The sequence below is a fragment of the Centrocercus urophasianus genome, unplaced genomic scaffold (genome assembly GCF_019232065.1).
Source record: "Centrocercus urophasianus isolate 14NV4802_14NV808 unplaced genomic scaffold, USGS_Curo_1.0 seq_36, whole genome shotgun sequence".
Classification (NCBI taxonomy): Eukaryota; Metazoa; Chordata; class Aves; order Galliformes; family Phasianidae; genus Centrocercus; species Centrocercus urophasianus.
In genome coordinates, this window is record NW_024884933.1 from 206,913 (window position 1) to 225,953 (window position 19,041).

A 19,041-nucleotide genomic window follows, 5' to 3' on the forward strand; every position below is an offset into this window, starting at 1 on the left:
AGTATCCGAGTCAATTTCTTTTTTTTCTTTTTTTTCTTTTTTTTTTTTAAATATTTGTTCTATGTATTTACAAGCCTTAAAGTTGCTCTAAAGGTTCTGAAAGTATCACTAGTACGTTTTTTCCCCAGGGTAGCACTGTTTTGAATGAGTTATTTTCGGAGCACTCTGGTCCGCAGCCGTTTTCTCAAATTCACTTCCTTCTGATCCGAGGCTGTGCACTACGTTCTGTTACATTTCTGAAGCAAGCTGAGAGGCAGGCAGAAAAATCTGATGACAATTAAAAAAAAAAGATCTCTTCCTCATCTAGCTTACCCCAACCCCCTTGAAAAGTTTTGTCTATTTATCATGCTTTGAAACAAAACTGAGGTGCATACGAAGGGGAGGGAAATTTATTTCTCTGCTTTTGTTCTATTATACAATTTGTTTACAGAAACTGCAAATTTAAAAATTACACTGGCATTTGCAGTCCTTAAAATAATAAATTAAAAGTTTTAAACTTTTTTTTTTTTTTGCTAAACAGGTTTGTTTTGCTTTGTGTATTTGAGTCCTCGTTTAAAAAGAAAAGAAAAAAAAGATTAAAACAGAAAATATTTTCTATAAATAATACATGGATTTTGGTTTAGTGCTCCTGCCAGGTTTGAAGTTTACTGTTTTTTTCAAGTACCTTTTTCCTCCATGATCACCTTTGTGTTTATCTATGTTACCTCTCCCACTCGTGCGTGTGTGGGGGCAGGGGGTCTGCGCGAGAATTGGCCTTGCTGCACTGTGATTGGCGAAGACGTGAAACTCTTTAAAAAAATACTTAAATTGTTTTTTTGTGTGTGTTTTTGTTTTTGTTTTTTTTCCTGTATTTTAAGTTTTAATTATCCTCTGACTCCTCTTCAGCCTCCCGTAGCCATGTGAAGAATGCTGTGACAGATTTCAGCGCTACTCCTTTCCCGTTCTGCTCTGCTGGGTCCTTGCTGCTTTCCCACTTGTAGAAGGCATCCTCTGAAATCACCTCCTCATCATACAGGCAATCGAAAAACATCCGTAACAAATCTGCAATAATGGAACCAGGGCAGAGAACATCTGTTAGTGCTGCGCGCCGCAGCCAGCAGACAAAGCCGCGGTTACGGATAAGGGGATTAATGGGACCTTTACAGCAGGAGACACAAGCAAAAGGAAGACCTGCCCCTGGGTTACTGCTTCCTGCCTGCTCAGACACAGCTGAAGTGAAGGCAGCTCCCTCCAGATAAGGGTTAACCTTCTACTGTTCTTCTGTCATCTTTGCATCACAGAGATTTGTTTTTAATTCCGTACAGCTGATTACAGGAGCAAGCAAGAGAAGAACCCACCTCTGGCCAAGCATTTGGGGAGCTGCACTTCTCTAGAAGCTGGAATCTGGACAAGCAGAAAGACTGTACACTGTGTTATCTCATCTGCCACGTACAGAGGTAAAATTTTGTTTCTGTTGTCAGGAAAAGCACTTCTTTCCAGACTCTACTGCCAGACTGCAGCAGAAGCAACTCTTTGTTAGGCTGTCAAGGGTTTAAATCCCCAGTACACAGACAACACTTACTGGGAGGCTGATCAAGTTTTACTATTGATGCTTGTAGTGCATAAAGTGCTTGTAGTTCCTTCTCTGTGTCTGAGTCCAGGTACTTGAGTAAGATCGGCACTCTCTGCTTGATAACAGCAGTGTCCACACGGAAGCTAGAAGAGTCGGCTGAAGGGAAGAGAAGAAAATAGGGTCAGCTGTGGTAGACGGCAGCAGGAGTAAATCTTTTATCATCTTTATTCGAACAGAAATGACTGGTACTGGTTAGCATGAAGACAGACAAAAAGATAAGAAAAAATAAGAAGTATTTCTGATCACTGGCTTTTTCTGGAAGTCTTGATTTTTACAGTTCCCCAAAGGCAGCTGCTATCTGTAGTGATCCTAACCAGCTTGCTTCGTCTGAACTGTGCAGCACAACTCACCCAGCTGGATGTTCAAACAATGTACAATGGCTAGTGCCAACATTTCAGCTCTATAGAAGGTTTTTAGTCCGTGTTTTTTTTCCCCTAAAAATACTAAAGCATAAACAGAATCATCAGGAACACGCAAAAATACACGTTAGAAGTCCGTCAGCAACACAGATACATTAGCAGCTTTATAAGTAGATCAGACAACACAATTCAGTGATTTTTTGGAAACAAAAGAAAAAATCCTCTATTAGAAGCAAGGCCAAAAAGCAGAACAGAAGACATTTCTGATACACTCCCAGCAAAGAATCCTAACTCTCCAACACCCGTCATAAAATCTTGCATCATTTCCCCGCTAACACTAGGTGGCATCAGAAAGGTTCTTCTCTCGTAGAAGAAAGGCACTGGGCTGTGCCTTTCTACTCAGCCTTGCAGCCAGGAGGTGAAGCGCAGCCCATTCTCTCTGCTGAGCCTTGATTCTTACAGCTAGGAGCAGAAGCGGGTGCTTTACAGGCACAGTTTTTTGCCTTACCAGACACCAAGAGTAAAATTAAAGAAAACAACGTGAACTGACCAGTCTGCAGAGCACCCCTGCGAGGCTGAGGCTCATGTGCCTGACTTAGGAATCCGCCTCCTCCATTTCAAACCATACACTGCAACTGCTGTACCTTCAAACCCACACAAATGGGTTTCTGAAAACACAACACGCTTTGGACACAAAACTATTAACAAGACAGTGATACAAGCCGGCTTCTGCTCTGAAACCCACGTTTCCAACTCACACATGGCAATCTCAGGGAGACCTCACCGCTCTCTGTAACTACCTGAAGGGAGGTTATGGTGAGCTGGGGGTTGGCCTCTTTGCTCATGTAACAGTGATAGGACGAGAGGGAATGGCTTCAAGCTGCACCAGGGGAGATTTAGGCTGCAGGTTACGAAGTACTAATTTTCTGAAAGAGTGGTCAGGCACTGGAATGGGCTGCACAGGGAGCTGGTGGAGTCACCGACCCTGGAGGTGTTCAAGGAACGTTTGCATGTTGTGTTGAGGGACGTGGTTTAGTGAGAACTACTGGTGATGGGTGGATGGTTGGACTGGATGATCCTGTAGGTCTTTTCCAACCTTGGTGTTTCTGTGATCCTGTGATCTGCAATGGTTGAGTGCCCATGCAAGCTTGCTGACAAAGGAGTGGAAATGCTAATTACCTTAGTAATGTCTAGAGCATTTCCACCTTCCCTAGAAAAATCAATGAACAACCTGGCATTACTCAGAGTCACCTGCAATGTCTGCTCACGCACAGTCGCCAGGCCGTGTCAGGGCCTGAGCACACCGTGAGCAGGGAAGCACCTAGCCACTGCAGAGGAATGGACGTCCTGCCCTTGAACACCAGAACTCAATAGGGTTCAAAAATTTTCCACGATAAAAAGCAGTTTCAGAGGGGAGAAAAAAGTGATGTAAACTTGAAAAATTAGTATGTACTAACTCCTGCAAGGCCAGTTGGTGTGGTGTTTACATTGCAAGTTACTCACCTATAATAGCTGCTTTACAAACTGCTGTCATTAAAGCTCTAAGGAATGTAGGTGAACTCATCTGGCTTTCATCTAGATTAGCCTGAAATCAAGAGTAAATGGACCAGTTAAAAACATGCCAGTGCTTAAGAGGAATTGTTTCCAAATTCCACTGCTGAATTTGGCAGGAAGCTGAAGTTTAACAAAAGCTGCTGCAGTAAGAATCCAGTGCAAAGAATCATGTGCAAAAACTCAACTTTCCCATTCAATTGCAAACAGCTCAGGTACACCAACATGCAACAAGAGCTCTCCTGTGATCAATGCACCAATTCTTCTCACAACTCATCATATGTCTTAAAAAAAACAAAACCAATAGCTCTTGTTGTTTACAGTAGCCTTATACATCTGCTGTGTGCTTTTGAAACAAATTTTACAGAATGCTCCATGGAGGAGACTTGTTTGCTCTGCAGAAGAAGCTCACAGAATGGCTGTATAACTTGTCCAACACTACAAAGAGAGCTTGTGGGTGTCCTTAGATTTCATGCTTCTTTCGTTCTGCTCTCTAACAGCCGCAGAAAATACCACTTCTCACCAGCAATACCAGTCCTCCAGCAACAGAAATAACTGGAATGAAGCTGACCAAGGCTTAGCTGTAAGCAGAGAGCTAACTGAATTGAGCTGAGTATCGTTTCAGGCATAAGATTCAAAATAGGCCTTAGATAACGCAGCCAGAGTATACGGGGCAGTGCCTGAGATAGTCAGAAGGACACAGGTGAGAGCTGTAAATGCCTCTGACAGTTTCCCACCTTGGTGGAACAAACAGAGCAACAAGGAAGGGGCTCTGTGCCAGCCACTTGATCTTACAAGCTGTCTCCTGGCAGTTTTCCTTCCAGATACCTCAGGCCTAGCACTGTATAAATGTAAGAGGACCTGAGAGACTGTAGAGATACTCCTTTAGATGAGAAAATATTTACAAAAGCAGTTAATGAACTGTGTGCCCGGAGGGTGAAAACAGTCTTTGTACCTCTACCCAGTCAAAGATTTGTTCATCATTCGCCTTGTCCTCAACAATGAGTTTTTCTAGCTGCTTGTTCAGCTCTTCTGCGGAGAGTTCTTTCTCTGAAAGTGCTTCTGGGGAACTGGAACAGTCAGACTCCGTGAACTCCAACTTCTGCAACATCAGAAGTGATGATGAGGATGAGTTAAATAAACTTTTCTACATCAAGTTATGCCAAGTTGAGGCAGCAGGCTACACTTCAGTGTTTTCTGCATCTTTCAATGGCAAAGTTAACACTGCCATGATTTATACACCTTCTTCTGTTCCAAACCCTATAGAGCATTTTACAAAAGTGGGAATTTCATTAGCCAGCAAAAACAACCAGGCATCCCAGAACTACTCCAGCCCTGCACAACAGAAAGTCTGTGCTGCTCAACTAAAACCACAGGGAGCTGGAATGCAATTATCAGAGCCAGCATTTGCCCAAAAAAGCTGCAGCCAATGCCTCCATTCTTGCAAAACATGACAGAGGATCTGCAGTGCCCCCATCCATCGCCAGGCTTTGGTGATCCATTTCATTTCCTGCAGCACAGCACTTCTTAAGTGTGAAAGCAGGGCAGTGGGTCACCTGGGGCTCCCGAGGAAGACCTCCAGGTACTTCAATAGGAGCACAACCACCAGCTGCAAGGTGCCCTCTGTCAGCCTTGGTTCCTCTTTGTTGTGAAACTCTCTGGGATCATGATGCAAGGTGGGACCAGTGAATACATGCTACCATTTGTTCTGAGCCTTCTGCACAGTTTATCCTGCTTGCTTCAAAACTCATTCTGAGTTCATTCCCCTCTTCAGGAGAAATACATCTGCTGGCTAAGCCAGCTGGTGGGACATGCTTGCCTGGGATCACAGAGAAGCCAGACCTGCTGGCATTTCAGAAAGAGGCACTGAAATCATATAACCTCATTTCAGAGCTGGAGACACTTCATCCCACAGCAACTACACCTAAGAACAGGATTGGAAGGGGATTAACAAATGCAATACACAAATCAGCACGACAAAGCCATTAGGCAGTGGCTTGCTGTTCACTCACTTGTTCCATGAGAAAGGTATGTACATCCTCCCCTTCAGGTAAGTAGTCCTTCCAGCTGAGGCCAGTCTCCCTCCATAAGGCTCCCACTTTCTTATGGCTCTAAAATACAAACAGTTTGCCCTTTTGAAAGACTTGAGAGACAACCATGAGAGCTTACACAAGCTGGAGTGGTGCAGCTGTGTCAGGGGAAATAAAGAACCATTCAGCTACAAACAAGATGCCTAGCAATAATGTGAAAATGTCTGGAAGTCCCGTGCAAGAGAAATCATATACACAACCCTGCCATACGTATAGGTAACTTGTAAAGAGGTCAGATGCCATGGTGATGGGTAATAAACAAGGCACAACGTGACACGTGGGGTTTGCAACAGCTTCAGCCAGAGGTTACCTATGAGAAAGGACATGCCTGAGTAAGGCACAGCTTCCCATGACCACGACGGAGCTGGCAGACAGAAGCATGATTCTTCTGTCAGCAACTTCCTCTGTAACACACTGCCTCCCTGCCCTGGCAAATTAGCTACTTCTAGAACATTAGTATTTACATGGCTGTTTTCTGCTCACGGGTCAAAGCTCCCGTTTGTACATAGCACCCAACTGTTCCATTTTGAGAATTTGTTGCCAGTGTTGAGGAAAATCTCTTTTGTAGCACACACCGTGCAGCATCTGCTGTGCTGACCCTTTGGTAGCCTGCCCAGCATGGCATGGGCATCATCCTGACAGGAACACAATCAGCTCTTTTCACTGCAAGGCTTTCCAAAATCACTGACCCCATAGCACCTGCACGCGGGACATTACTGCACAGCCCAAGTGCATAAAAGCAGCTTGATTTTCCATTTACGAAGCAGATTACAATCTTAAATTTACAATACAGACTATTAAATGCTAATTGTGTGCAGTTCCTGCTACCACTCATCAGGATCTGACTATTCAACAAGACTGCTACTGCATGGAAACGCCTGACTTGAAATAACCACATCCACACACTGGCCTGGACAAGAGAATTATAAAGCTGTGACAGAAATAGAAACCCAAGCTTGTCCTTCAGCCCCCAGAGCAGAGCAGCTCTCACAGAATGGAGGAGAAAAAACAAAATTCAGAAACAAACTAAACAAAAAACCCCATCACTGTCCAAATAAGCATAAGACAAAAAGACATCAATAAAACGTCACTGTTTGCACTGCTAGCCTGAAATGCTCTAGGAACAATCACCCCTGTTTAAATGCATGCTTAAAAACAACCAAAAAGGCAAGTGAAGGATTTTACAGAGTTTCAAATAGACACTATTCAAAGTGCATATTTAGCTGGATTAAAAAAAAAAAGACAAAAATGGAGACAGTTATAGGGAAGCCACCAAACTGTTTGGACACACAACTGTGAAATGTGTAAGAGAGCTGTAGAAGTCACAGGGTGAAAAGGTGTCACTACCCCTAGTGATGGTGAGTCTTAAGAGTTGGCAGGTTTAGTTTGGATAAGCACCCAGAAGTCTGAGAGGCATCTGGAGCTTATCCGAACTCTCAGAACCTCTGCAGTCTGCAAGAACAGCTCTCTCGCAAGATTTCCGGCACTTGCTGCTTCTGGTCAGCCCAGAAATACCTTGGGAATGTCCCTCTTGCAGTATTTCAGCACTCTAGCTTCTGGAAGAAGCCAGGTGCAAAGGTACCTGCAAAAGGGAAAAGTGATGAGAAAAGAAAAGTTAACTCAACTTTTTGGAACCTCACAAGGCTTGGTTTGAAACTGGGGATGAAGAAGCAAGTTTTCCTAGGTTATCTGGAGTGGCTGCCCATCCCTAAGTATCTCCAAGTGGGAAATGTGAGCAGTGGTTTCATGCACTGACATACTTGCTGCCTCCAGCTCATAGGAACGGTGCTCCTGGACACTTACCATTTGTTTGCATAGAAGGTGCAAGATTTCAGCAAGCAAGACCCCGGCTCTTCCCACAGGAAGTAAAGGTTTGCTAAATTCTCTAGAATAAGAGAAAAACAGGTATATTTGTTTATACTTATAATCTTTTTTTTTTTTTTTTTTTTCCCTGAAGACAGTTAAATGCTCATCTAACATTGCTCCAAGTCTGCAATGCAAGGCAAGGGACATGATCAAATGGAAGCAGGACAACAGCTGTAGCCTATGCCAGGGATACAGGATCTCATCTAGCTAGCACAGCTGATAAAACAGACTTTGTTGATGCAAGCGTGCTTGCCACAACAGGGCTAATTACAAATACTTTCTTCATTTCTGCTCGAGATTGTATCCATTCAACTTTTATGAGGTGCTGCATTTGGGTAGCAGGACCCTACAGGATAAGAGCTTTTGAGGAAAAAACAGTCATGATTGTCTCAATACTACTTACTTAAGAAGGGAACCATTCAACTGACTTCTAATTAATCTCCAAATACATAATGAAGTGTACAAAGCATAGGAACTCTGGTCCTGGGAGCAGTTTCCAGCCCTGCCAGCCAGGTTTGTGCCGGTGTTTCAGGCACTGCCCACGGCAGCTGTCACTGCACTGTGAGACACAAAGACACCGGCGTGGCACCTCGCTCTCTCCAAATCTAATTCTCAGAGCATCAGCGCGCTTCTGAATGGCACTGACTGTTCAGCACGGGGTAGCTGCTAGGTCAGCCAGAGTAAACAAGACCGAAATCCATTTACAGATAAAACTTTCACCCCTGAACCACGACTGAAGAGCAGCAAGCTCCCCACCCCAGCTTTTGGTGCAAATCCTCAGTCCCAAAGGATATGCAGCAACCAATAGGCGAAGGTGCACCTCTAACGTGGTCAGTCTTCTATCTGCCAGTAAGAACCGTGCTGTGGCACAGCAGGCAGACAGCTGAAGCTCAGCTGTCACTGAAAAAGAGCAGTACTGCTTACTGTATAAGTTCTCTCATAGAGATTCCTCCTTCTTTTAACATGGGGGTCAGCAGCTCAGCTAGGTACAGCCATATATGGGGTATATCTATGGCCATGTCATCTGCCATCTCCAAGGTATCTGAAAACCTTTAAAAGAAAAGAAAAACGTCGGGCATTAAATACAACTCAAACCGAGATTTTTCCTGCAAAGTAAACCTGCATTTAAAAAACCCTCTGTTAAAAGCAAACCACAAACATCACAAGGAACACATCTGACATCTTATGCTTGCAAATGCTTTGAATCTGTCAGGGGCCGATTTCTTCAGGCAGTAATGTGGAAAGAGCATTGCCTTGTGTAAAACCAGCAGCTAGGGATGCTGCATCCAGAAAAGCTCCATGGACAGCAGTTTTTATATCCCAATAACATGCAAAATTTCACAAACAGAAGTACTTTTTACAAGTTCAAATAAATTGAGCCTTCTTAAAAAACCCAGACATTTACAGAAGGATAAGGGGCTGGCTTCTTCCATCACAAGCTATTTGCTCAGACCTGCTGAAGAATGGACATCCAGAACAGAAAACGTAGCAGGCTATTACAAAACTGTTCCCCAGCTCTGGATACAATTTCCAGCATAGCTCAAAACTCTCTTTCCCGATAAAAGCTCGGTGGGTGGCTTCCAAGCCTGATACTCCTACCAGGATCAAGATGATCATTTTTCTGCTTCTCCTGCCTATTTTGATCATGGTTCACTTCTCTCTTAAAAGCTGTAAGATTCTGGAGTTCAACTTCTAAGCAGAGGCTGTCTCCTTTGCTCTGTTCCTCATGTCCTCTGCCACTATTCAGCTCTGGTTTGTTCAAGCACTTGGGCCAGCAGCTGGTTTCCTGTGGTATCTCTCCAGACCTATGCTATGACCACTACTCACCCCACAACCCCTAATTACACAGTAACTTGTGCAGCAATCAGTGTAGTGGTTTTCAGTGTTCTTCTCAGGTGCCCACTGGAAACCACAAAGGGCAGCTGCCTTTTCATCATCCTCAGGAGCTGCTGTGCTCTGTCAGTGCTGTTTCCAAACCACAACCCCACTATTTCAACACGATCCCAGGTTACTTGGCATCACAACTGCTTCTCTGCGCCTGAGGAAGTGCAGGAACGGCTCTTATCACAGTGCATTGCAGGGATGCATCACTGCAGACATCTCAGCCATCAGTGATGTGTGGACATGGACGCGGGCTCCCTGTGCACGTATTTTCTTATTGCTGCTCCATGTGGTTTGAACTGACGCTGCCTCAACTTCTCCTCTGAGCCACTCGATTTCATCATGACAAAATTCACTGCCAGACATGATTGCAGGGGGAACACTGCTTCTGCTGTCAGCACCATGATGTGATGTGATTCAAAGCAAAGCAGCAAGACAGGGCTAAATACATAGGAATGTAGCATCTGAGAGCGTTATTTCATCTACCTGTTCTCCAGCTGCTTGTCACGGTTTTCCATTTCAACCATCCTGCTCTAAATCTTACCAAGGACAAGCTGGCACCCGGGAAGCTCCGGGAACACCGATCCTTTCGCGACTAGATAACATTCAAATCCAGGCTGGGAACACCAGCTCCAGAGGCAGTTATCATCTGGGAGATAAAAGGAGCTGGTGGCCTGAAGCAGAGTTATCTGAGGAAAGTCTGTTCTGTCTGATACCATATCTGGGCAGGCACCAACGTCACATCAAGTTTTTATCTTCCTCCTCCCCTTTTGTGCACATTCGATGGCTCGCCAAAAGGCAAACAGTGACAAGCAGAAATCTGAACATGCGCATTTAAACGTACACCTATGTATTAGAAATAAATACTTAAATACAAAAATATTTACATTCATTAAAAGCATCTGAAATGACTAAAAATGCGCTAAAATATCTGTATTACTTGTAAGCACATGCAGGTGGAAATGCTGCTCCCAAAAGGACGTGTGGTGAGGGTAGGATGCCAACGCAAAGTGAGAAATCATTCTCTCCAACACAAACAGTGCTCAGCTGCACTGAACACGCAGGAAAGGCATTGGTTTCTATGTGCAGAATACAAACCCCTTGAAGAAATCCTGCTTGCTCAGCTTTCCTGACTGCACCAACTGATGTAATAACTGGCCCATGTGATCCCTGGTGATCTGACTCCTCTCCAGCGTTGACTCCACTCCCACTCGCACAAACACAGGCAGCAGGCTCTGGGCGCTCAGCTCCTCCACGCACTGCATCGCCTCCTGTTTTAACGACACGCAGGGTCATCTGCCTCAACTGCAAACATCAAAAGATGCCAACACGAAACAACAAGCGGCGCAGGAGGCCCGTGCTGCCAGAGCAGGGTGTGCTGTGCAACACGTGGCACGGGGTCTCAGGACATCGCTGCCTTTCAGTTCTGCTTTAGACATAAACACACAGCGAAGCCAAACCGGGCTGTGGAACTCTTCACAAATCACCACTGAAATGGCAGTCAGGAATCAAAAAAGGATCAAAATTACACCGTGCGAGCAGCAGAATTTTTAATACACACTCATGCTCCAGGGCACTGCTTGGCAGCTATGCTTAGGGACAGAGGTCGTTCTGCATGTCACCAAAATCCCTACCGTTCCACAACATATCAAGCCAAGTCCAAAACAGGACATCAGGTTAGTTTCACTACTAACTGGGCTGGCTGAACAGAAATGCCTACGTTACAGCAACACACTGTACAAAAAAGCAGAAAACATGGGTAACGTTAAGAGGGAAATTTCCTCTGTATAAAGCTTTTACTTTCTAGTATGTGTATTTTGCAACCTATGCAAATAAAACACTCTTAAATATAGACTGCCATAGCTCTATTGCTTAGCCAAATGTTCCATTAGCACAAGAGCTGGCCTATTAATGTGAGACAAAGCTGCATTTGTCAGAAACTTTGTCACCACATTTGAAGGGTGCTGAGAATCCAAAGTTATCAAGTAACTGCAAACAAGCTACCTCAGTCTGATGTACTTCTGAACAGTGTGAACCCCAAACAAACCATCATAAAGATACTACCCTTTCTGATTTTAATTAGAAACACTACGAAATGCAAACAGCAGTTCTGTTTTAAGGCTGCCAAGCTAGGAATATCCCTTGCACTGTCATTTCAAACTTTGCATGTTTTTAAATTTTATTTCAGCAAAAGATCAAACCAATCAGCTCTGCAGCAAATGTTCCCCATTCCTACAAACTCCCTGGACAGGCTCAAAATCCATTTACACGAGAAACAAAATTGCAACCTTTAACCAGGAAGTGATGACAGCTGCTCAGTAATCTCCAATGTTTATTAAAAATACTCTGGAGTGGTTCGTTCAATATTTAGTATTGCTTTATCTGCCTCCAGATCAGAGCAGCAAATGCTTTGATAACTAAATGAAAACCTCAGTTCATTTTCCCACCAGCTCTTCTGCTTCCAAAACTGCCGTATAATGCATCTGCTCAGTGATTTGTGACAGATACACATACATCTTGCTGCTTACAACACACACACCGGCCCACCTTCCCTGCTTCTAGTATGGCAGAAAACACCCATGGAGCTGCTGCCACCCAAACCTCACAAGGTCCCACTGCTCCTGTGACCTCTGGGAGAACTGGGTACCACTGGTTCCACGGAGAAGCATCCTGAGGCCCCACAGCAGGAGACCTTTCTGCTAAGCAAGGATCTCACGTTGCTCACCTTAAAATCATTAATATGCAAGAACTCATCAACGATAGATTTGCATTTTCTCTCAATTTCCTCTTCTGATAACGAAGGCTTCTCTTGAACTGGGGCTGGGGGAGCTTCTGGCTTGGCTGGTGAAAGCAGAGAAACAGCATTTGGGAAAGGAAAATCAGAACCGTTTCCAAAGATGACAGTTTGAAAACAGAAGTCACAGAGCCAACTCTGCTGGCTGGCCAGCCACAATCACAGCAATCTTCACTGTGATGACCGAAACAAAGATGGTTTGCAAGCAGGAATGTGAGGGCTGTGCAGGGCGAGCTTCCTGGCTCCCCATCAGGCACGCGTCACCTCCTCCTTGGTTACATTCTCCCCTCTACCTTTCTGCAAGGAAACTATGTAGTGATGTGGGACGCAGCACCTCAAAGCACTCTCTACCTGCATTAAATAATTAAACTTTGAGCTGTTACAGCAGTTCTGAGGGTATGCTGTACCTTCAAAACATACTGTGAGTAACACCCACAAACCGTCAGACCTTCCAGAGCGGGGTGTGTGTGCGTGCTGTGGGGGCAAAGATGTACTCCTCACAATTGCTACTGCAATAGCAGTTTCTGGATGCTTTGCATGCAAGAAGCAAAACCCAGTACTTACTTTTGCATAACTTATTGCAAAAGCTATGTCCACAGGGAATGCTATCTTAAATGTCCTCAATACATCCTCGCTAGCAAATCAAGATCCAAAAGTGGGAGCTGCAGCTCTGACACAGCGACAGGTCGACCCAGTGGTGCTAACACCACACTGCACTGGGCCCTGCGTGGAACCAGGGCTGGCAATGAGCAGAGCTAAAAGCTCCACCTGGGGATTCTGCCTTGGGAACAACCAGTTCCCTCCTCTGCTCCGGCCTGGAGAGAAGCCCACACCCAAGGGAATGCCTGTGGGCTGGACCTGTGCTTGGCTACATCCTCCGGTTGTGCCAATTCTGTAACCGGCTGGGGATGAACAACCAACCAACGCAAAGGCAAAAAAAAGAGGTCCCTCCAAGCACACAACGCGCCATACGCTGATTCTGCTCGAGCTTTGCCAATGCGCCTAATCACAGGAGACAAGATACACTGAGATGCTCCTTGATGCTGATTTTGGGGACCTGTCTCCCAGGAACAGGTGGCAACAGCAACAGGGCACCAGCAGGAAGGACAACACTACGTGCTCGCGCTTTGTTGCTCCCTGCAGCCTTCCGCTCCGAGGAAACACAAAGAGGAGCTGGTGGCAGAAGACGACACTAAAACCTGTAGATATCAGTTGTGTTACAAACCTCTGGGAGGTTCTCAGCTATCACAGCTCGACAGCACGTCTTTGTGGGCCAAATATTCACACCACAGCACAGACCCCTGTCGCTTCTACCTATGAATTCTCCGGTGAGCCTTTCCATGCATCCTGCAAGGTCCCCTGAGTACGGAAGAGCTGCTTACCAGACTCCTTGGCTTTGCTCCTCTCTGCCTCTGCGCTGTTCCTGTCCATCTCCATGCCGCCTGTCAGCTGCTTCACCGTCTCCAGCATCTCTCTCCTCTGCTCCTCCTGTGCCTGATTGTCGAGCAGCAGCTCCTTACTGCTGCTGCCCCGGAGGAAGGTGTTGGGGCGGGACAGGGAAGGTGGGAGAGGTTTATCGTTCTTCTCCCTGCCTGTGCTCCCGCGACTGCAGAACAAAACCACATGCACTTGAAAGCACAGTAAGAGTAACCCCAGCTCGCAGTCCTGGTAATGACAGATCCTCAGCCCAGAAGGACTGCTGTCTCAACTTCTCACAGCTGTAGCTCCACTGATTATAATCACAAGTCTCAGAGACACACAAACACAACCAGCACATGGAGCGGGCAGGCAGAGCCAGAGAACACGCAGAAAAGCGTGAATGTAATGACTGAAGTCATTACAGCACCCATTTTAAATGTGCACTGGTGAAGTCTGTGATGTAAAGGCACTGTTTCACTGTAAGGCAGTGGTGCATTTCTACCCATTTATTGAAAAAGAACCTCAAACAGAGCCAAAATGGAACAGCCTCCAGGTGATGAGAGCTGCATGTGACGGAGGAGGGAATGCGAGCAAGGAATCAATCTAACAGCATGCTAGCTGGTGTGTACTGCAAGGAAGAACTAATGACTCCAAATGAACCACACATTTACAAAGTGTGTCCCAAGGAAGCAAATTACTAAGGATTAATTCATATTCCATGCTACAGGCTGGAGTGGCTGCAGTCCTGGTGTGATCAGGTGTGTGAGAACTGCATGGCCTCGTGGATGCATGAGGCAGAGGCCTGGTCACATGGGAAGGGGCCAGGGACAGCCAGAGAGCTCTAAGAGCCTTGCCACATTTGGGCAGGGCTTTAAGCACGTTTGTTGGATCAACAAATCCAGTGACCTGGCTGAACACACGAGCACTGCGTTCAACTCCTGTTTTTATCTGAACATCCCTGAATGCGTTGCGAAGCGCTCACACAGTGTCCTTTAGAAAGGGTGACTGCAAAATGGAAGCTGAAACATTCATAATGTCTTTAAAATTGAATACCACTTGCCTCTCATATAGTACTATGAAAGATGCATTTTAAGTCAGCTCAAAGTACACATGGGGAAAAATGACCCCGCTGTTCCTGGAAGCTCCATGAAATTCTCATTGTTTTCATTCTTCCAGAAACTAGAGCAGCAAGTGAAAGAGCAAGCATACAGAGAGCAGAAGGGAAAACTCACTGGCAGGGCAAACCTTACCTCGTTAAGGCCCTGCGAGAATCTAGTTCTGAGGATGCAGATGAGGCAGATACAGATGAGACTGGAGGCTGAAGTGCAGAAAATCTGTTCAAACTAGTGGCACTTGGTCGTAGGGAGTCTGGGAGACCACAAAGACAACACAGAGAAGAGGAACGGCAAGGTCAGTAGCTGCCAACACCTCACATCACACAGGCATTTAAGCAGTTGCTGTTTACAGAGCAATGGGGAGGGAATCAGTGGGAAAAGGCTGCTCCTGCTCCACTCGTCCTTTGCCTTTGGAGGCAAAGCAGAGGGACACAGCTGCTTACTGCTCATAGTGCTGGTGGAGCCTTCTCCATCTGATTGTTTAGAAAACACCCCAAATCAACACTCCCACCCTAAAGAAACAAATAAATAAAGCCATAGGAGAGACTCCTCTCTCAGGGTGAGAAGCAAGGAGGTTGTGCTGTCTGCCACAAGCAGCACTGTGCACTCAGAGGGGCACAGGTGCTAACCCACTATGTCACCAGTTTCTCCCCAGCTCTGCAGCTGCACGAGAGGAGAGGCTGTAAAAAACTCCTGTTGTGACAGGATCAGCACGACGCCCTGAGCTGTGTCAGCTCAGAGCCCCTGTGAACACCTCCCTTGTATCATTCAGCATCAGACCCGACTGCAGCACCTCCTGCAGTTTTCCTCTTCAGAGCTCAATAGTCATCTTGAGGGAGGTCACACAGCACGTGTGGGACAGCTGGGGGACTGAGCTGCACAATGTGGGTTTGTGAGAGGCAGGTCCTGCCTGAGCAACCTCCTGCGGTGCAGTGACCCACCTGGTAGATGAGAGAAAGGCTGCTGATGAAGTCTACCTAGAGTTCAGCAAAGCTCCCGACTGCCTCCCACAGCACTGTGCTGGGGAAGCTGCAGCCCACGGCTGGGACAGGTGCACTCCTTGCTGGTAAAGAACTGTCTGAGGGCACAGGGAGTGGTGGTGAATGGAGTCACATCCAGCTGGCAGCCGGTCACAGCCAGTACTGCAGCTGAGGGAATGGAGCGGTGAGGGATGCGGTGCACAGCCCTGTGGGGAGCGGGAGCTGGGATGGGTGAGTCTGGAGAAGAGGAGGCTCAGGGGAATCTCATCACTCTCTACAACTCCAGAAAGGAGCTTGTGGTGAGGTGGGGTTGGCGTCTGCTCTCACCTAGTTAGTGACAGGATGAGAGGCAATGGCCTCGAATTACACCAGGCGATGTTCAAGTTGGACGTCAGGAAAAAATCCTCTGTGAAGGAGTGGAGAGGTGCTGGGATGGGCTGCTGGGAGGCAGCTGAAGCACCATCCCTGGAAGCGTTTAAGAAATTCTCAAAAAATGTTTAGATGTCATAGTGAGGGACGGTTTAGTGGTAAAATATTGGTGGGAGGTGCGTGGTTGGACTGTATGATCTTGGAGGTCTTTTCCAATCTTGGTGATTCTATGATACTAAGATTCTATGACATCTGAATCCCACTTCAAACCATGGACGGTCCTCCTGAGGGGGTTCACGGTCATGTGCACTGCAATACACCACAGTGCAGGGAGTGCATTTGTCTGCTCCCACCAAATCTGCTCCTGGCAAGAATGACGACAGGACAAGGGAGAAAGTTTGCAAATAAAAGAGGGGGGATTTAGGTCAGATGTCAGGGGGAAATTCTCCACTCAGAGGGCGGTGAGGCCCTGGCACTGCTGCCCATAGCAGTACGCATGCCCCATCCCTGGAGGTGCACAAGGCCAAGTGGGATGGGGCCCTGGGCAGCCTGAGCTGGTGGGGGGCAGGCAGTCCGTGGCAGGGCTTGGAACTAGATGATCTTTAAGTTCCCCTTCAACCCAACCATTCTGTGAATCTGAAGGTGTTCTCTGACAGCTGATAGTAACACAGAGGGTGAGGATGTGTCCCTGCTTACCCATCTCGCTTGCCTTTGCTCCACCACTGCTGCCCTTTCCCCAGCTGCCCAACTGGGCTTTAGGCACAAGCTGAATCTTCTCATCTATTGTGGGCTGTAAAAAAAACACATCAGGACATATGGTTACAGGGGAACAATTTGCTTCTTTATTTATAAACGGAGTATTTACGTTGTGGTGAAAGTGTCCACCTTGTGAATACTAAAGCGCACTTAAATTTTGGAAGACTCATCTCTAGCCAAGAACAGAGGACGCAACCAACAAAGGTCACTACAAGCAGCCTCATCCAAAGTGTCAGTGAAAGACATTCATCATGACCACAAGCTTTATTTCATTAAAAATTACTTAATTCCTCAAGGAGGAAAAAGTACCATATATCAGTTCTGGGAAGACATTTGGTTTGTTACGACAAGTAAAACTGCTCTACAGTCCACTCCATGTACCAGCAATGGCCCTAGGGTGAATCTGCACAGTAATAGGATTCAAAGGGCAAGGGGCTGTAGAATTTGGAGGGAACAGCAGAGTTTGACAAGAAGAGAACATTGATTTTACAGTGCTCAGTAGGTGAATTTACTGATGAGAGGTTGTGATCCTGAAGATCTCTTTGTACCTTCCAACAATGCAGCAGCTGTGGACCTTGGTCTATTTGTACTGCACTTGCATTAAACAGAGCAGAAGGACTTTTCCCAGGTGAGCTGTAAGCCCAGACAAAAGCGGGCTGAATCTCTCTCGTGAATTAAGTTCTGAAGGTTGTTTTATGACTTCCACAAGAAACAAACTGAGCTTCATCTGCAGAACGACTGCAGTCTGTCAGGTTCTGCTTTGCTGTTCTCTGAATATCTGGACACTGAGAGCAAAACTCAGGCACAGAGCACAGGAACATCTGGGAAATGCCCACTTATGTCAGAATTCTGCTTGGTGAGACAGACAGATGCAACCAGGTAAGACTTGGCACCTTGTTGCTCTGAATGAGCCCCATGCTGTCACCCACCTTGGTGATTTTAAGGAACTTGGTAGGGTCCAGCACTCTGCTGTTCTTTGTCCCCTGCACAGTGTTCCATCCGCCTTCATCAACCCGCTGGACACCTGCAGACAACAAACACACCGCCTTCAGCTCGTCTCTGGCCCCATGGTGCCCCAGGGGACGGTGGGTGATCATCTCCCAGTTCAGGAGGAGGAGATAAAGAAGATGGCACGTTTCTGCTGAGCCTGACCGCAGTTCTGTGCAGAAATCACCTCCTTCAGAACGTCCCTCTGGATTAACATGACATCTAAATCTGCCTCGCTACTGTTAAAAAACAGTCTTAACATTTAAAAAAAACCACAACAAAACAGTATTTTTCAAGGCAGGTTCCTGTTTACAGAACAGTTTCTCAGTTTGCTCTCATTCTGCTTCAGTACAGCTGCACATACTGTGTGTTAACAAGCTCAACAAAGGAGAGAAGACATGCCGTGGCTAACCAAAGCCTGCACTCATTGCACAGATTTCAGCAGTGCCAGAGACAGTCAAAGTGCAGAACCATTCAAACAGTTCCCTACCTTCTACAGACAACAATTTCAGGCTAATGGAAACAAAGTCTGTGTGCATTTTCTTCATGCTCTGTTTTCACAGAGGTACCACAATGCCTCAGAAACCAAGCAGGTTTGCCTGCTCTGGTCCTGTGCCTCTAAAAGCATCAGTTACTTTACATTCATCTTCAGGTAGTGTCAACTCTGAGGGCTGGTAGCAATTGAAGGTGATGCTAGAACACTTTCTCACGCAGAGTTAACACCTCACAACTTTAACTGCGAAAGACAACACGGTTACTCTTGAAATCCGATGCTGTTCTCTTGAAATTAAATGCTGCTGAAAACAAAAATGGACGGCAAATCTGGCTCCTGGATAGGAAGCTGTTAGCACAGATTTCAGGTATGGCTTGCATGAACATGAAACCCAAGCACTACTAGCCTGCAATGTTTATCTTTCACCAAGGGAGTTGAGCAAAACATGGCCAATCCATGGTGCACCTGCTCCTCTTCCAGCCCCAGCCATGATACAGCCCCAAATCCCTTTGCTCTTTGCATTTTGGCAAAAAAAGACTCCTACAGGATTCTGACCATGGTCACTGGATCTGAAATGACTGGAGAGAAACCTGACTTTTATTTTACCTGGTCTCCTCTTCTCTTTGGTCATGAGTTGTTGGACCTTCCTCTGTTCTTCCTGCTCTTCTATCTTGGCTTCTTTATGAATCTGCTCAATGGTCTTCGGGCCTTGGTCTGCTCTCCGTGAAACCCAGTTGCACTGAGAGAGAAACAAAGGTGTTCGTGACAT

At 46.2% G+C, this 19,041-nt stretch overlaps 1 protein-coding gene across 8 annotated transcripts in view; it reads right to left on the minus strand.

Annotated features, from left to right (window-relative positions):
* Nucleotides 1–827: 827 nt before the first annotated feature.
* EIF4G3 (eukaryotic translation initiation factor 4 gamma 3) overlaps nt 828–19,041 on the minus strand; it is a 73,037-nt gene continuing 54,823 nt past the window's right edge. For all 8 annotated transcript variants that reach the window (XM_042831593.1, XM_042831592.1, XM_042831591.1 and 5 more), the window contains 14 exons: nt 18,879–19,011; nt 17,722–17,816; nt 16,733–16,826; nt 14,823–14,940; nt 13,536–13,759; nt 12,085–12,200; nt 10,458–10,630; nt 8,403–8,528; nt 7,416–7,497; nt 5,535–5,633; nt 4,478–4,624; nt 3,475–3,556; nt 1,562–1,708; nt 828–1,041 (listed from right to left, as the gene is read on the minus strand). In XM_042831593.1, the coding sequence (XP_042687527.1) occupies nt 860–1,041; nt 1,562–1,708; nt 3,475–3,556; nt 4,478–4,624; nt 5,535–5,633; nt 7,416–7,497; nt 8,403–8,528; nt 10,458–10,630; nt 12,085–12,200; nt 13,536–13,759; nt 14,823–14,940; nt 16,733–16,826; nt 17,722–17,816; nt 18,879–19,011 (1,818 nt within the window). In that variant the 3' untranslated portion in view covers nt 828–859. The remainder of the gene's footprint in view (nt 1,042–1,561; nt 1,709–3,474; nt 3,557–4,477; nt 4,625–5,534; nt 5,634–7,415; nt 7,498–8,402; nt 8,529–10,457; nt 10,631–12,084; nt 12,201–13,535; nt 13,760–14,822; nt 14,941–16,732; nt 16,827–17,721; nt 17,817–18,878; nt 19,012–19,041) is intronic.